The 16363-nt window shown below is 41.2% G+C and overlaps 1 protein-coding gene across 1 annotated transcript in view; it reads right to left on the bottom strand.

Annotated features, from left to right (window-relative positions):
- dntt (deoxynucleotidyltransferase, terminal) overlaps positions 1 to 16363 on the bottom strand; it is a 94311-nt gene that overhangs the window by 74748 nt on the left and 3200 nt on the right. The window contains exons 2-3 of the mRNA XM_040044770.1: positions 12923 to 13097; positions 8523 to 8633 (exon numbers count right to left, since the gene is read on the bottom strand). Coding sequence (XP_039900704.1) covers positions 8523 to 8633; positions 12923 to 13097 — 286 coding nt within the window. The remainder of the gene's footprint in view (positions 1 to 8522; positions 8634 to 12922; positions 13098 to 16363) is intronic.

The following is a 16363-nucleotide window of genomic DNA, read 5'->3' on the forward strand; positions in this document are numbered from 1 at the left end:
TTGCCGAGTAGGTACTAAAAAAGTACCTGGTACCAGGTACTGCCACCTAATGGAAAATCCTGACAACTGTGTCGAGCCAGCCACACAGAGTTGACCTGAGCAGGTACTAGTGGAAAAGGGCCATTTGATATCTTCAAGTGATACAAAATGCAGTGGCTCTACTTGTACTTGCAAAGACTTTTACAAAGAACAAGTCTTTAATCAATGTTCCAAGATACTGGAACGTTCTCTCACTACAGCTGCATTTAGCTGACTGTGTGAAATCTTAAATATCAGTTTAAAACTTTGGCGTTTAGCCATTTTTTTAGTGTAAGTTTTTTTATTGACTGAAGCTGTTTTTAAAAGTACTCGTTCATGTCTGTCATTCCATGTCTTAACTTTATTTTGTATTGCTATTAAAGTACTTCATTTTTCTAATTTCTTTTATTCTCTTTTGTTGTATACCACTTGTGACAACTTGACTATGAAAAGTGCTTTAATAATAAACTTTATGTACTCACTGTATGTACAGTAAGTAGATTATGTACAATTATTTGATCTCCTGCTGAATTCGCAAAAACAAATAAACATGTCTCTAACTTTTATGGTAGTTTAATTTTAATGGAATGAGACCGAATAAAACAAATAAAAGAATTAAAGATGTATGCTTAGTAATTATTCCACCCTTGAAAAGGATTGGTTAAAAAAAAAAAAACATTCATGCCCATGATAAAGTTTTGACCACAACTGCATAAAAATGGCTCTAATTTCTAGTCATTATATATACAATCATCTTACCTGTGGAAAACTAGAACTTTAAAGTGTCATATACAGAAACACACATAAACATGCACGGAGCCTTGGCACCAGTCTGTCAACTGTCATGTTGTCAAAGCAGCTGTGTGGAATCAGCACTGCAGGCTTAAAAATCCACCCTGCAATTGCGTTCATCTAATTAATGAGGAGTTAAGTCTGATAGGGAGACTTGGTGTGCAGGGACGTTGATATAGCACGCCGATTTACCCCCCATCACTGACTATCATGAACATGCCTGCAAACCATGTTCGCACAGCAGCCCGCCTCACCGCATGCTCAAAAAGAAACCATGAAAGAAGGTCAGAGAACCCACTGAGAAGAGTTTTAACACGATTAGCATCTAAGAGATGGATTTTATCTGTCCCATATCTAATGAATGGGTAGCGGGCACATGCCTCCATCTTTTTTTTTTTTTTTTCATGTAACATTAAGTTTCATGGTTCGAACAATGAATAAAAAAGAATTTACTTTTTATGCATGCTGTGAAAGAGATGTTTAAGGCATTTTGTAATATTTATTATCTTTAGTCTCTCTAAAACTCTAAAACCAAGCACAGACAGGGCCTCGCTGTTTGCTCCAGCTTTGATCCTCTCTGAGCCGTTTCTTTGTTTCCTCTGTAAGTTGTGAACTCCATCGGGTAAAGGATGTATTCAGTGTGATGCATTTAAGGTTCAGTGCTCCAATATCCCCTCCAACCATCTCCTCATCTGTGACATGTCAGTGTTATCAATGCACTTGAGGTCTTGTACTGCAAGAGAAAGAAGTCAAGATGTTTAGCTTCCCTGCCTCTCTTCCCCTGTGTTTGCTGGTATATATCTGCTTGAGGTTATACACCAGTCAACCAGAGCATTAAATGGCAACTGTACTCTTTAACAGCAGCAGCCAACTTCACCCCATACATCACAAAAATTGCCCGGGAACCAGCTCCCAAAACACAAAAAAGAGCCCAAGGTGTTGATCCAGCTTCCAAAATTCCCTATATCTCGATCCAATTAGTATCCAAGCGATGCACAAAAGGGGCCGTTAAGTGCACGCATGTGTGCTACCATCAGAAAAAAAAATAACCGATGCTCACCCAAGACACAAGTGTTGATTTTTTTTAACACTCTGCATCAGACTTATAGTGAACATATGACAGCAGAAAAATGGAGGCTAAGCAGATAGAAAAAAGAGAGAGTGTAAACTTGACTTATGTGCGTAAGTAAGCTGTGAATTTCCCAGTCACAGCAAGACAGCGAGAGTGGGAGAAAGCACAGGAAGAATGGGTAGGTGGCTAGGGTGGTGTTATACATAAGAAAAGGGCATGTCGAAGTAATGTGGGAGTAAAAGAGTTTGAGGCAGAGATGGTGAGAGATAAAAAAGGAGCAGGGTTGAATAAATCAATAGTGCATGGCTGTGGAATGAAGGGCCGTTTGCTGCCAGCATGTGGTTGACACCTCACTGGGGTGCTGTTGCTGGGACGATGCTCATCCTCTCTTCATGACTCTGACACCACTCTGAACCACCACTTCCTCCTCCTTCACTAACACATACACTGCTCCTCCGGATACGCTCCTTCATCCCTGCTTCCTGAGATCACTGCAGGTTTTCCCACACTTCCTTTGTTTGTCTAACGGATTACCCTATATAGAGAGCTGTAAGAAGAAACTGCATCATTTAAAGCCCCTGGGTGTTGATTATTTGCTTCACCACATTGTATCTTTTCTAAATAAATTGGTTTTGTCCGATTAGAAAAAAAAAACAAAGCTTTTGTGTAATAGTGAAATATGACCAACTTTCCTCTGTTATTGTTTGGGTATTACTACAAAAAGTAAGGATTTTTATTTCAAAAGGGGGATGTTAAGACAAATCCAGATGTTGTTCACCCACAGTGTGCCTCATCATGTGTTGCAGTAGTCAGAAGGGAAGTGAGCAATAGTTTTAAAGTTTAGTAAAAAATTAATCCCACCCTCTCACAGAAACTGGGATTTAAATGAAATGATGGCTTCCTATCCATTTTTTCACATTATATTTAGTGGTAATGCAACACTCCTCAATTCCTGAATAGAATGAACTAATGGGAGACTTCCATATTTGGTTCCACCCAAAAATTTCCAAAGAACAACAACAAGATATCAGCCAGTCATGTTACCTGTTGCTCTAATATATCTTCACAGAAGTCATGCCTTCTAAAAATGTTCAACAATTCAGGCATCTTATTAATGTATCCATCCATTTGCTTCCGCTTATCCTTTTCAGGGCTGCAGGGGGCACTCGAGCCTATGCCAGCTGTCATAGGGCGAGAGGCGGGGTACACCCTGGACAGATCGCCAGTCTGTCGCAGGGCTAACACACAAAGACAGACAGCCATTCACACTCACATTCACTCCTATGGGCAATTTGGATTGATCAATTAACCTATCCCCACTAACTGCATGTCTTTGGACTGTGGGAGGAAGCCGGAGTACCCGGGGAGAACCCACGCAAAAGATGCAAACTCCACACAGAAAGACCCCAGCCTGAATTGAACTCAGGACCTTCTTGTGGTGCAACAACAGTGCTAACCACCATGCCGCCGTGCTGCCCTACATGGTGGGGAGCGTCACATGTCTGTGTGTTGAAGTATCCTTGGAAAAGATAGTGAACCTTGTAGTGGAAAATCCTTTGAGTGCTCAGTAGACAAGTGCTTTATAAGTACTAGTTTGTGTCTGCACCCAACTGTCAATCAAGGAGGCCACAATCGCAAGAAGGGTAAACCTTTCTAATTAAAACAACAACAAAAAAAGTGAAAATTTTAAAATACCTATTGTGACAAAACCACATCTGTACCAGGCTGGGAAAGTACTTGTTTCCACTGCAAAATTGGGTATTTTAACAGGGTAGTCTATGTGGACTGACTTGCTTGTGGAGACTAAACTGATCACTCAAACACCTGCTGCTTTCAGCACTGTGCTTAATCTTTTTAATACCTACAGATTACTGCTTGATTGCAACAGTTAATTTAATATCTCAAACTGACGGCAGACATAAGGACAGTATGCATTCAGTTAAATGAAAACTGCCCACCAAAGCCGCAATTTACCAGTATCTAGGTTTACTTTTGTGTTGTGTGGCCTATTGTAGATTTGAGTTAAAAAATCCCACTCGCCCTATATTCCTCATACTCTGTATGTCTGTACTTTACACTGGGTAATGATATCACAAAATTGCATTTCTGGGCTTTTGGAACATTTTCCAAATATCCAAAGAATAATTGACTTTATAATTGGTTTGCACTACGGAGGTTAAATAATCATATGTCTTTTCTTCCTTAATGAACCAAATCCATCAAATTTAATGAAATATTTATTTTACCTACTTTGGGATGCTTTGTGAGGAAAAATGTACTGACTGTTTTTCAGTGACTGCTTGGAAGAAAAACCCTTTTCGGGCACGTATGCATCAGGAGGGGAATTTAGAAGTCTTAGAAACATTTTTAAACATCCACGCAGATATGTTTTTATTGTGAACGTGATCCGACCCTGATCCGAACTAACTACCAGGTGTATGTTACAAGTTTGAGCTAAAAAACATCCCGTAACAGCGTTCGCTTTGTATTCTCAATGCAAGAAGGTACTATGGATGTGCAAAGGGATGTGCAGGAAGGCAACTAGCCGTACAATGAATGCAAACTCTCTGTTTTTTTACACACCACCTTCTTCTTATATTTACTTTTGTTGCTCCTGCTCCAGACACATCTGGCCAATAAGCAGGCTGAACACTCTTACGTGGCTTTTAGTGATGTAATTTGAGCCACTTGGATTTATTCATGTGTAAAAAAAAAAAAAAAAAAAAAAAACAAACCACGGGGAAAAGCTACAAGTTTACAAACTCATTAACGCCTTTGGACCAGATTAAATGAATTATAGGTGGGAAAAAGTCCTTAGATCACTCCCAGGAATTCCCTTTATAACCATTTCAAATGCCGCGTTTGGCATTATCACCTGCATTGTGTCAACTTAGGGAAGGATAACTGTGAGGGATCCAATCCTGCAACTAGTATATGTACCATGAGCAAGCCCAGCATGCCACAGTTCAGGTCCTCTGTTCTCAGTGTTCCTCTTGAGACCTTTCAGGACATTCAATAAAACTGAATTTGGCAGTCCGACTGTAGAATTTGAATCTAAAGTTCAGAAATCTGTGATGCCCCCGATCCTAACCTTCTAACCTTCTTCAGGATTGGTAACTTTGGGCTCTTTTACTGCTGTTTGGTCTCTGGGTCACAGCTGGACACCAGGCACTTATCACCAGTTACGATCCTCGAAGGTCGGGTCAGATTGAAACTGATATTTGCAGAAGTTGGAGGTATGTAACAGTCTTTAGAACTTGACCTCCAGGGAGTGATCTGAAAATAGCACCAGCACTCGAACTGGTTTAGACCTGTGCAAGGAAATGACCTTGAAGGGAACAGTGGTAAAAACATTAAGTCAGATAATGTTAAAATATTATATGTAATATGCAAATCTTCTGAATAATTGCTAAGGTGCCATAGTGAAGCTCAGATTTTGAGAGTCATGCAAATGCTTGACTGGTAGAGGCTGTCTTTCACTTTTATTTTTGGTTACAAGGTATTATGTTGCTGAGTGACGGTAGCACTGGCTAGCCATGGCACACAGCAGTGTATATACCAAACACAATAACTCGGATTCACAACGACAGTCAATTGACAGTTAATTCCACATAGAAAGGCCCAAGACTGGATTTGAACCCAGGGCCTTCTTCCTGCGACCTTCTTGCAGAGCAAAACACTGCGCCACCATGCCGACTGCTTTATCGTCTGATAATAATGTGAGTGTGTTCTGTAGCTGTTCTGCATATTAACATCCCTTTATAAGAACATTACAAAAGCTTTAGAGTTACAAATTCTCCTTGCCTTTATACAAGCTTCTCCTCTGAGACTATTTGACAACACAGTGCTGCCAGCTGACATCTAACTCGCTAATGAGTAAGAGTGAACTTTTCAAGCACTTGTTATTGAAAACGTCCATGAAGGAGCAACATTGATCCATATTTGGCCACTTTCCATCAATGCAAGGCAGACGATTTAATGCCAAGGCTGCCAACCAACAAATGCCACTGTGCAAATTGTTACATGTTAAGTAACATAATACCTCAGATTCTCAGGATTGGAAGATTGGAATTTCCCTTTGTGACCAGTCACACAGGCATGGAGACTGGTTAGTGACTGCCTGGTAACAGCCAGTAAATAGGAAAAAAATAAGCGTTACTCCACCAGCCTTACTCCCCAAGGTTGCTTGCAGTCACTAGGTAAATTTGATCACAAAAATGTAAACAAGGTTTCACCAAAAAAACCTCCCTGTAATTGCTTCGGTAGCAGATTGTACTGAAGATGCCCAAATTGCCTGCAAACACAACAAGTGGATATTATACATGGTTATGCTCAGGATATGTCAGCCCATTTCTACTTGAAATGCCTTTTGGTTAAACTTTCAGCAAGGAATTTGCATTTGCACTGTTCCATTTTTATATAGCTTTAATGCACATAAATAACAGCTGCTTGTTTAAGTGAAAATAAATGGATGGGGGTTTTTGCGCTAGTAAAGTTGTGGAGTTGTATTTTGTCTTGCACCAATTATATCGTCAGTTATATAGTTATCGCAAATTTTCAAATATATGTCGTGATAAATATTTTTGGCCATATTGCCCTGCTCTAATACTGACCACTGCAGACCGGGAACACCCCACAAGAGCTGGAGATTTGGAGATGCTCTGACCCAGTCGTCTAGCCATCACAGTTTGGCCCTCATCAGACTTGCTCAAATCCTCATGCTTGTCCATTTTTCCTGTTTCTAACAAATCAACTTTCAGGGCAAAATGTTCGCTTTCTCCCTAATATATCCCACCCACTAACAGGTGCTGTGATTAAGAGATAATCAGTGTTATTCACGTCATCTGTCAGTGGGCATTATGTCATGTCTGATTGGTGTAGTTGTTACCACAGTCAGGTTCATAGTCAGTACTGGTATCAAGGGCAAAAGCCCTAATTCACACACTCAAAGGCTTTTTCATTAGATGGGTATTCACAAGGTTACATCATTACTGCCCCTTGCAATCAGGCAGACAGCTCGACCAATCAAGGATTACGTCACCCATGTGGATCAATAGCTTGCTGCTCTTTAGCACTGTCACTACAGGTGATTGGTTTCCAGTCACGGGACAAGGCAAAATTTTATTATTAGTATTATTATTTCTCTACAATTTGGATAGTTAAAATATTTCTTAACTATGGGGAGTTGTACCTGTGGTTTTCCTCAGGTCCACAGCTAGAACAACCTTTTACTTTAATCAGAAATTCTGCTTTGATGTGGCCTTCCTTATGCAGAGATAATGAGTTAATCCCTGTGATAGGGAAATTGAGTGGGATTGCTAATTATGCAGTTAATGCTGTGGAAAGAATTGGGGAGATAAGAAATTGAACAGCAACGCTCCCCAGGTGAGACGCAGGTGGGTATGCACATCTGTAACTGCTCGTCCATGTGGGAAAACACACGTGCTTTTGTGCGTGTGTGTTAGAAGGTTGCAGCACACGCATGAACGTACATGCGGGCCAATATCCATACACGTGTGTGCATCTTTTATGTACATTTGCCATCAGTGGGAAGTAAAGAGTCATTATGAAACAGATGCTCCACAGGCCCTCTGCGAGCTGTACTTAATACGTCTTACGGAAACTCATCAGTGGGTTTCCGCAGTCCCACATAAACACACACATAGCCACTCAGTTTACGGTAATATTGCACATTTTAAAACTTCAAATTCATATTCACATCCAGTTTTAGTTACAAAAAAGTGCTTCTGTGACAGCCCAAAAAAAGAAAAGAGGAAATAAATAATGATGTGTTTCTGCATACATTCTCCATTTCTTCTTTTAAGTTCCTTCAGGTCACAGTAGCACTATTAAATTTAGAAGTAATTGCTATTTTCATTATGGATTAATCTGCCATTCATTACATGGCAAATTACTTGTGAGATTCATTGTTTAGCCTACAAAATGTCAGACAATGTTGCTCAGAAGTTAGAAGGCCCCAACTCAAGCTCTTTAAACTGTTTTCTCTGAGCAAGGGTCAGAACCCCAAATGCGTTCCACTCGACAATAGCTGACGAAGTTTGGTAAATGCAATGTTTGCTGACACTGGCTTGTTTCTGTTTTCTGACTGATGCTCTCAACACCTACATTGCTGTTATTAATGCAACATCGTTTCTGCCTTTCACACTCATCAACACTTACGCCAATTAACTACTTTCCCATTCTGTTGGGTACCCTGAGCGAACCCTTCTTCAGCAGCCCAATTTACCCACCCCTCTGTCCTTCCCTCCTTCACCCGCCCACACCAGATGGCGAAGGGATAGATCCATCATCGCTTGTGAGGAGTGTCACGTCCACTGCCCATTTCAGCGTAACGCAGCGCCTCTGGGCGTGTCCGTGCCAGCCCCCGTGCCAGGGTTCGCAGGCATGTCAGCTGTTGCACCTCGAACGTGCCGCAGCTGCAGATGCTACTCATTTGCAGGTTAATGTATTTTGGGGGAGAGCTGTGTCAGAGCGCCCGTGAGTGAAGCGAGCCAGCCATCCAATTAGAGCAGAACAGATTAGGGGAGCTTTTTACATTGCAAAGTAAGAGCGACGAGCCTCTGGTGGCTCAACATGTAAAAGCGTGGTTCAGAGTGAGGCCGGAGAAGCAATTTCCCACCGTGAAAATCTTGTTGTTGTTCTTTGTGGTGGTCCGTCTCTGGCAGGCATATTGAGACACCGTGGACACGGGTGTGGGTGTTGTAGCTTCTGGCGATGCAGCCAAGGTGTCCTGTGTGCAAAAGAAAATAACCGGAGAAGCATGAACCAAACACACACTGTCATAAAGTGCGTTAATTTCTCAGCCCAAATTGTTGACAGGCTAAATGTGTAAATGTGTGTGAGGCTATTCCTGACGAGCGCAGAGCCAAGAGTTCAAATTGAATTACATAAAAACGTAGCCATTTGCCTTGGAGAAGTTATTTTTATGACTGTGTCTCCAGGGCAACAGGCTAATGACACTCATCTCACAGTCTGGTGGCATCCAAATCCATTATGCTGCCTAACCCGTGGCATTACAAATCTGCTTGCCATCATCCAATTTGCCTCCTGTAAATTGCCTTTTCATTCTATAAGAAATGGTTTCCCATTTGTAATATATGTGTCAAAAGGATTACCAATGTAATATTAATATTCTTGGAGACAATTAGACATCACAAAAAGGGAACATTGTGTCCATAAAATTGCCTGTGGATTTGGCAGGAGAGTGACACAGAGAGGGGAGGAAGAGGAGGAAGAGAAAGATGGAGGAGATTGTCACCACAGAGCGTTGACTGGTACCGATGCTGCAGGAGGAACAGTGGCGTCTTGAACAGATAATGAAAAGGAGTAGTACCTCTCACACTCCTGGGCTGCATCAACAGCTAAGGGATTCTTTTTTTTTTTTTAAAAAACGTTCATCATTTATTCTCTGCCAGGAGCCTTTCCTGTTCTCCAAAAAAAAAAAAAAAATTGAATAACTTTGAATATATTTCACGGCGAAAATTTTCTGCCAATCAAAAGTGAAACTCTCTAACTGTTTTCCTTCTAAATACAACACGGGTGTTCTTCATCGCTTTTCCACCTCGGCTGCAGCTCGTTTAATCCAATATGAGACTGTGGGTCCATGGAGACCCAAAAAAAAAAAAAAGCGCCTGTGCATCAGCATGCAGAGGTTGGTTCCCCCCCTCCCATCTGGGCTCGGTTATTACACAGGCCTTTAACTGTGTGGAAGTTAAAGCTCACACACTGATCTCAGAGGCGCCGTATCCCCTCCTGGCTTTCTCTCCAGTGTTCTCTCCACCTTTGCTGTGTGGCTTTAGATGTTACTAAACTAATGTGTGCAGTCTGCACACTGGGGCCTCATTTCTTCGCGCACCATCTGCTGAGATGAAAAGGTACGGCAAGAATCGCAGAACCTCTACGCTGTGAAGCGTAGAGACACTTCCGGGCCTGCTCCTCCCCTCCACGTTAACGTCTGTCACACGGTCAGATGAGGCCACTTGGGTGAGTTAATAAAAGCCACTTGATCCAACGTGCACCACAAAGGTCACAGAGGTCGTACCTCATAAGGGAAACTGCTTGGCCTTTTGCGCAAGCAGCCCACCTATCTCCTAAGCACGAAGGCAGACACACGTTCACAATCTCCCTAGCACCTGCTTCCACTTTTATTCCTTTTGAAGCAAAGTATCCTCACATCTTACCACATCTCCACTCAAACACACTAAACAGCTTCTCTGCGAGCCAGGAAGTAATAGAAAATATTACATTTCAATGGGCTCAATACTTAAAATTCCTCCCTGACTTGCTGCAGAATATTTATGATAGCGAAAAACACATTGCATCTTCAGACTATCATGACGAGCCGCAGGCAAATGTGCCCAAGAAGTAGCCTGTTTGGGGAATATTTTATCTCCTCCTGGTAGCTCCTTAAATGGATTTATCACTCATAAAAAACAATCTACTGGAAGCACCACACGCATAAATGCCACCGCGCGTTAACTCGTTTGCTTCAGAGAGGAGCTGCATCACAAAACAAGCAAGAGAAACGGGGCCTCGCCGGTTACCTGGGGAGATGGGTCAATAAATGTCAGCGTGGCATCATTAGCCCCGTCTCCTAATGACGCAGCAAGACAAGAGTCGTGCCATTGATGTGCCACGCTTACGTGGGCCCCGAGGAAACACTGCCACAGCAGTCTCTCACGTGGAGGCACAAACATGGCAGATTTCATTGTGACCATTAAGGCCGTCACAGGCTGTTAGGAGAAAGCATAGATGGAGCCTGGCAAACTGGCAGATCTTGACTGTGGGTTTTTTTCGCTTTGTTTTGTTTTTTACCCCTCCTTCTCCACGGTGGAAGGAAAAGAAGACAGCATATTTCTTTATTTTGGATACATATGCCGCCAAGCTCTCGTAGAGCCATTCACAGGGGGAAAATATGTGCGTCTGCGAGCATGTGTATGTGTCTGTGTTAGTGGGCTGCTCTGAGCCCTGACATCCAGCTGATGGGTTCATTTGACACTCCTACGCAATATGGAGGATGTTTCTCTTGCTATCAGCGAGGTGAAGTGCAGTAATATGAGCAGAGACAGAGGGAGAGTTAGTGTCCTTTTTATATGAGCTCTCTGTTAGGGGGTTGACGTTATAGATTTGCAGTGGCAGGAGAAACCTAAATGCAATATATCCAATGTATACCTTCACAATATAAGTGTATTTCTTTTCTTTCTTCTTCTTCAATGTATCACATTAGTCCACACACAAATCTTTTTTACGCACAAACAAATTCTTTTTACACATACAAATGTTTTTTACGCACACAAAAATCTTTTTTACACATACAAATCTTTTTTACGCACACACAAATTCTTTTTACACATACAAATCCTGATTTACAAGTACAAAATATTTATGACCACATTTTGAGCCCATACAACGGACCGGCAACGCATGTCAACGGACCGGTAACCCATGGCAACACATGGCAACGGACCGGTAACGCATGCCAACGCATGCCAACGCATGCCAACAGACCGGTAACCCATGGCAACGCATGGCAACGCATGGCAACGGACCGGTAACCCATGGAAACGCATGGCAACGCATGGCAACGGACCGGTAACCCATGGCAACGCATGGCAACGGACCGGTAACCCATGGAAACGCATGGAAACACATGGCAACGGACCGGTAACCCATGGCAACGCATGGAAACGCATGGCAACGGACCGGTAACCCATGGCAACGCATGGCAACGGACCGGTAACCCATGGAAACGCATGGAAATGCATGGAAACGCATGGCAACGGACCGGCAACGCATGGCAACGGACCGGTAAGTTATTTTTCAGTACGTAATCATATCCTGTTTTGTTTGTAGTGCCATCTAGTGCTAAACACTTATTAGCCATTGTGCCTGATTTGCAACTAGGGCTGGGTATCGTCACTGATTTCTAGAATCGATTCAATTCCGATTCACAAGGTCCCGAATCGATTCGATCCACGATTCGATTCAATTCGATTTAAATCTGGGAAATTTTGACAGTCAGAAATATTATAATTCAGATCAGTACATTTACATATTTTTGTATCTATAAAAAGGAAGGTGACACACGCAAGACTTTATCAAAGGTGTGAGCACCACAGCAGATGACTTTGTGTCAAAGTAGCTGAAGATAAAACACAGAAAAACATGAAGGCGATTTTTCCTGGCCTGGTATTTTATAAAAAATATTCTGCAGTACATCAAAAACGAAAGAAAACCATTAATCAACTTATGAACATTACCTCTGACGTTACAGCGGTTTTATTAGAGACACGGCTAAGCGTTTTGCATTTTGCATAATTTTAAAAAGTTTAAATTGGTTCAGTATTGAACAGCAGAAATGAGGTTTTCTTTTCAGAAGAATGTAAAAGGGAAAAAACCCAGCTGCCGACAGCGCTGTAAACAACGGTAGACTTGTGCGTAACAAGCAAGCGAATAATGAAGAAAACAGATTTTTAGACGGGAAACTGTTCTTGAAGTACAGAGAGAGAGAGAGAGAGAGAGAGAGAGAGAGAGAGCTGTGCATCGTGGTGGAAGCAAAACAGCAAAAGTCAGAGGGAATTCATGACGATGTTTATGTGAAGCATAGTTTGGATCTTCTTTTGCTGCTGGTTCAGTCAATATTGTTTGGAGAGAGATAAAACTAACAGCTTTAGAATCAGCGCAAAAAGGGCGTGAACACAAAGCGCGGACCCGCCGAAACAGCAAGCTGTCGGCTTTCAGAAAGTCACATCTCACTGATTCTGATCTAGGAGTCCGCGCTTTGTGTTTATGTCTTTGTGCAGAATCCGTGTTCCTGCTCTCATTTACTGTCTTAGCTATTTGGTGGTTGTTGAAATTTTGTGAGATTTCACCTGAGATTTTGGCATTTCGGGCAAAATAAATTTATATTAAAAAATCGATTCAGGATTTTAATGAATCGATTTTACGTTATTCAAGCCAGAATCGATTTTAATCGATAAATCGATTATAAAAACCCACCCCTATTTGCAACACACAAACCTGTATAAGGTGTCTGGTCTCCACAGCAACAGGTTTCCCCTCTCTCATGCTGTCAGTGAACCAGCTGATGTCCAAAACGTGCATGACGGGCAGATTCTTCACAGGCCCTCCTTTTAGCCACGCCCAAAGAGATGAGGCCTGGCTATCCTCCGACACCACGTGAGTCACCACATCGCTGTGGGGAAGTGGAAAAAGAGCTGTTTCAGAGCACGTTTGGCAAATTCTATACAGCGAATGCCGGAATAATATATATATATATATATATATATATATATATATATATATATATATATATATATATTTCTGCTCCAAGAATATTCATATTCTCATTTCAGAGACCTTAAAATCTATTCCTTTTTTTTAGATTGCAATTGATAAAAAAATATGCTACGATTTGCCAGGGTTGGTTGAAAATAGTATAATGGTGGTGGTGAGAACGAAACACCACAGAACCAAAAGAAACATTTAAAACAAGCTAAAATGCTGAGAGCTGAGAGGAACTGCAGAAATCCTGTTATTACATGCAGAAATACAAACTGTGTTAAAATCTAAGCAGCCTCTTGTGTTTAGGGTTATTATAGTGAAGTAACACTTAACTCAAGACTAAAAATGTAAAATGGGTTTTTAAAACTAATAAACTGTTGGATCCTGTGTAGTATTTTTCTGTAGATCGGGTCATCAAACATATCATATTAGCAAAAGCCAAAACTAACACTGAACTAATAAAAACTCAACTAAAACTGAACACCCTGAAACAATAAGAGTTAAACTTAAATAGACAAACTAAAACTGAACTGACCTGAACAACTTTTTTCACATTTTTGAAGTGGAAACACTACTTTGTGAATATTTGGACGTGGAAATCACAGATTAACTCAAGATGTGATACTAACACAACACACTACTGGCAGGTTTCTCCTGCTGTCTGCCCTTTTACCCCTCTGAATTTCTTCTCCTTCACTAAAGGTTAGCTTAGCATCACATTCAATTGCTAAGCACCACCACAGGTTTAATGAAGTCGTGACTCTGGTAAGTTAAATATAAAATATAACGTAAATACCTTGCAACAATAGTTTAACTGCAGAATGGCATGGACACTCTGCAACTTTTCTTTTATACTGGAATACAACCAGAATACAACCAACGAGTTGCCTACTACAAAGAAGCACATCGCACCAGTGCAGATTGCCTCAGACTGATTGCAACATGATTGCAATCTGCCTCTCTGTTTAAAAACTGAATAGCTGTTATTTGGAAACCTTTGCCAATCTGAGAGTGGTTGCAGTGTGTTCAAATTGAACAGGCAGCTGTTTGGAGAAAGGTTGCCTCCCACCAGGTGACCTTTGCAACACTTTAAACCAGGGGTGTCAAACTCCGGTCCTCGAGGGCCAGCATCCTGCTTGTTTTTGAGATATCCCTAATTTGCATGTTATCCAAATTTGACCAAGAACCAGTGACATATCATCTTTCATGAATTTTAGCTAATCTTTGACAAATTAAAGAAAACATTTTCCAATATTTTCTAACCACAAACAACAACAAAAATCACAAAAGCAAATGTCAAAACTGAATGACACGGGAGCTTTCTGGGACTTTTTATGGATTAGTAGGATTGCTTCACGGGATGCCTTCATCTTATTTGATCGAAAGGTTTCCTTCGCTGCTTGTCTTAACAAAAAAATGTTCACGTCTAGGGCTCGGCAGCTTTTAGAAAGAGCAAGGGGTGCAAGCGAAGCTTTTGAAATGCAGCTCAGATGTCAGCATTGCAGTCTAACTTGTGTCATTTGGGGATCGACACTGGGTAAACAACAATCACCACAGACCCCCAGTGCCTCTCTCGATTGTTTGATAGCTGAACTCATTCAGCCAGTGCATCTCCACCGAGACCATCTCAACAGGCTTTTTATCAAGGCCTCCTCCCCTGTGCTTCCTGCCTCAGAATCTAACAACCAAACCCAATCAGGCTGCCCAGCTGTGCATAATCACACTCGGCATGCTCCTCCTCTTCTTCTTCTCTCTTAGCACGGATAAAACGGTGGAAAGACTCCTTATGGGAGGTCCCAGCAGAGCTCAGACTGAAGCCTAATTGGTCAAATCACTGGCAGTCTGGCCACTGATTGTTAGTGTTTTGCAGAAAAATCCTCCTTGTCCTCAGTGCAAAGACATGCTGAAGGAGCTTCTCAAACAGACACATTTGAGCGGCACAACTATGATCTCCAAAGGCTCAACGTGAATGATTGTCTAACCACAGTCATCAAGATTTGGCTCTTGGGTTGCTTTCTCTCAAAAATCAAAGTGGTTTGAATTGTCTATTTGGACCAAGACTTAAGATTCTGAAGAAAAAAAACACTCTTTTCCTTCAAACTATGTTTGTATATCCCCAAAATTCAGATCCTTATCTTAATATGTAGCTGAGCAGAATGTGAAATGGCAGATTGACATGCAAATGAGCAAGAAAGCAAAGCCAGAACCAGACTGTTCTTCCCTGAATCACTGGGACTCTGAGCTCAGACACAAGGACAGGCTAAAGTCAATGGGCTTTGATATGGAGAACTCTCTTGAGTCATCTGTGTGCCCAGTTCCTGTCAGCAGCTTTCCTCTGTCCTTTCCAAAAGTGAAAACAAGCTAATCAAAGACTGTGAATGCCTGGAACAGACTTCACCACAGTGAGGTTTTTGTTTGCATAGACATGATCAGTAGTGCAATATATTTTCATTATAATGATAAAATAAATGCACCAAACAGATAAGCTGTGGACTTGGCTAATTTGATTTAGAGTTTTATCTAATAAATTAATAAGAATAATAATTGATAAGAAGCCTAAATAAGCTTTTAAAAAACAAACTGTTATTTTTAACTGAATGAACAGAAGCATAGTTACAGAGCAGGTCTCTGTACCCACCTAAAAGGAACTATCTGTAATAAAATCTGAAAATAGTCTTGGAGTTCACCATTACACCATTACGGTGTTTGCTTTGTCCATCCAAAAGTCCAAATATCTTAATTATGATCGCTACTGGAAGGAAAATAATTTTTCTTTTATTAATCCACATTTAAAAAGCTGGAGCTCTGAAAGGTTAGTCTTAAATAAAGTATAAATAGATTAGATCAGTGCACTGTATTCCCTGTGGGACCCTGGCACCATGAGAATGGTGTCAACCTTTAAATGTAGGAAATGCACATGAGGAGAGGAAGCTATAAGAGGAAGATATTTTTATAGTACTTTTCAAGCAATGGCAGTTGTTCGAGGCTCTTTGCCTAGTCTGTCTCTGATGGCAAAATGGCCTGAAAATGTCAGCTGACAATATAATAACCATCCAAAACACAGTGCTCAGTAATATAGTAACTGCAGGGCATTAATCCAGCTTATTTATTCAAGAACTATTTGTTGCAAATCTACAATACAATACAATAACTTTATTTATAGAGCACATTTAAAAA

This window comes from Simochromis diagramma, unplaced genomic scaffold (assembly GCF_900408965.1).
Source record: "Simochromis diagramma unplaced genomic scaffold, fSimDia1.1 OVJJ01000486.1, whole genome shotgun sequence".
NCBI lineage: Eukaryota > Metazoa > Chordata > Actinopteri > Cichliformes > Cichlidae > Simochromis > Simochromis diagramma.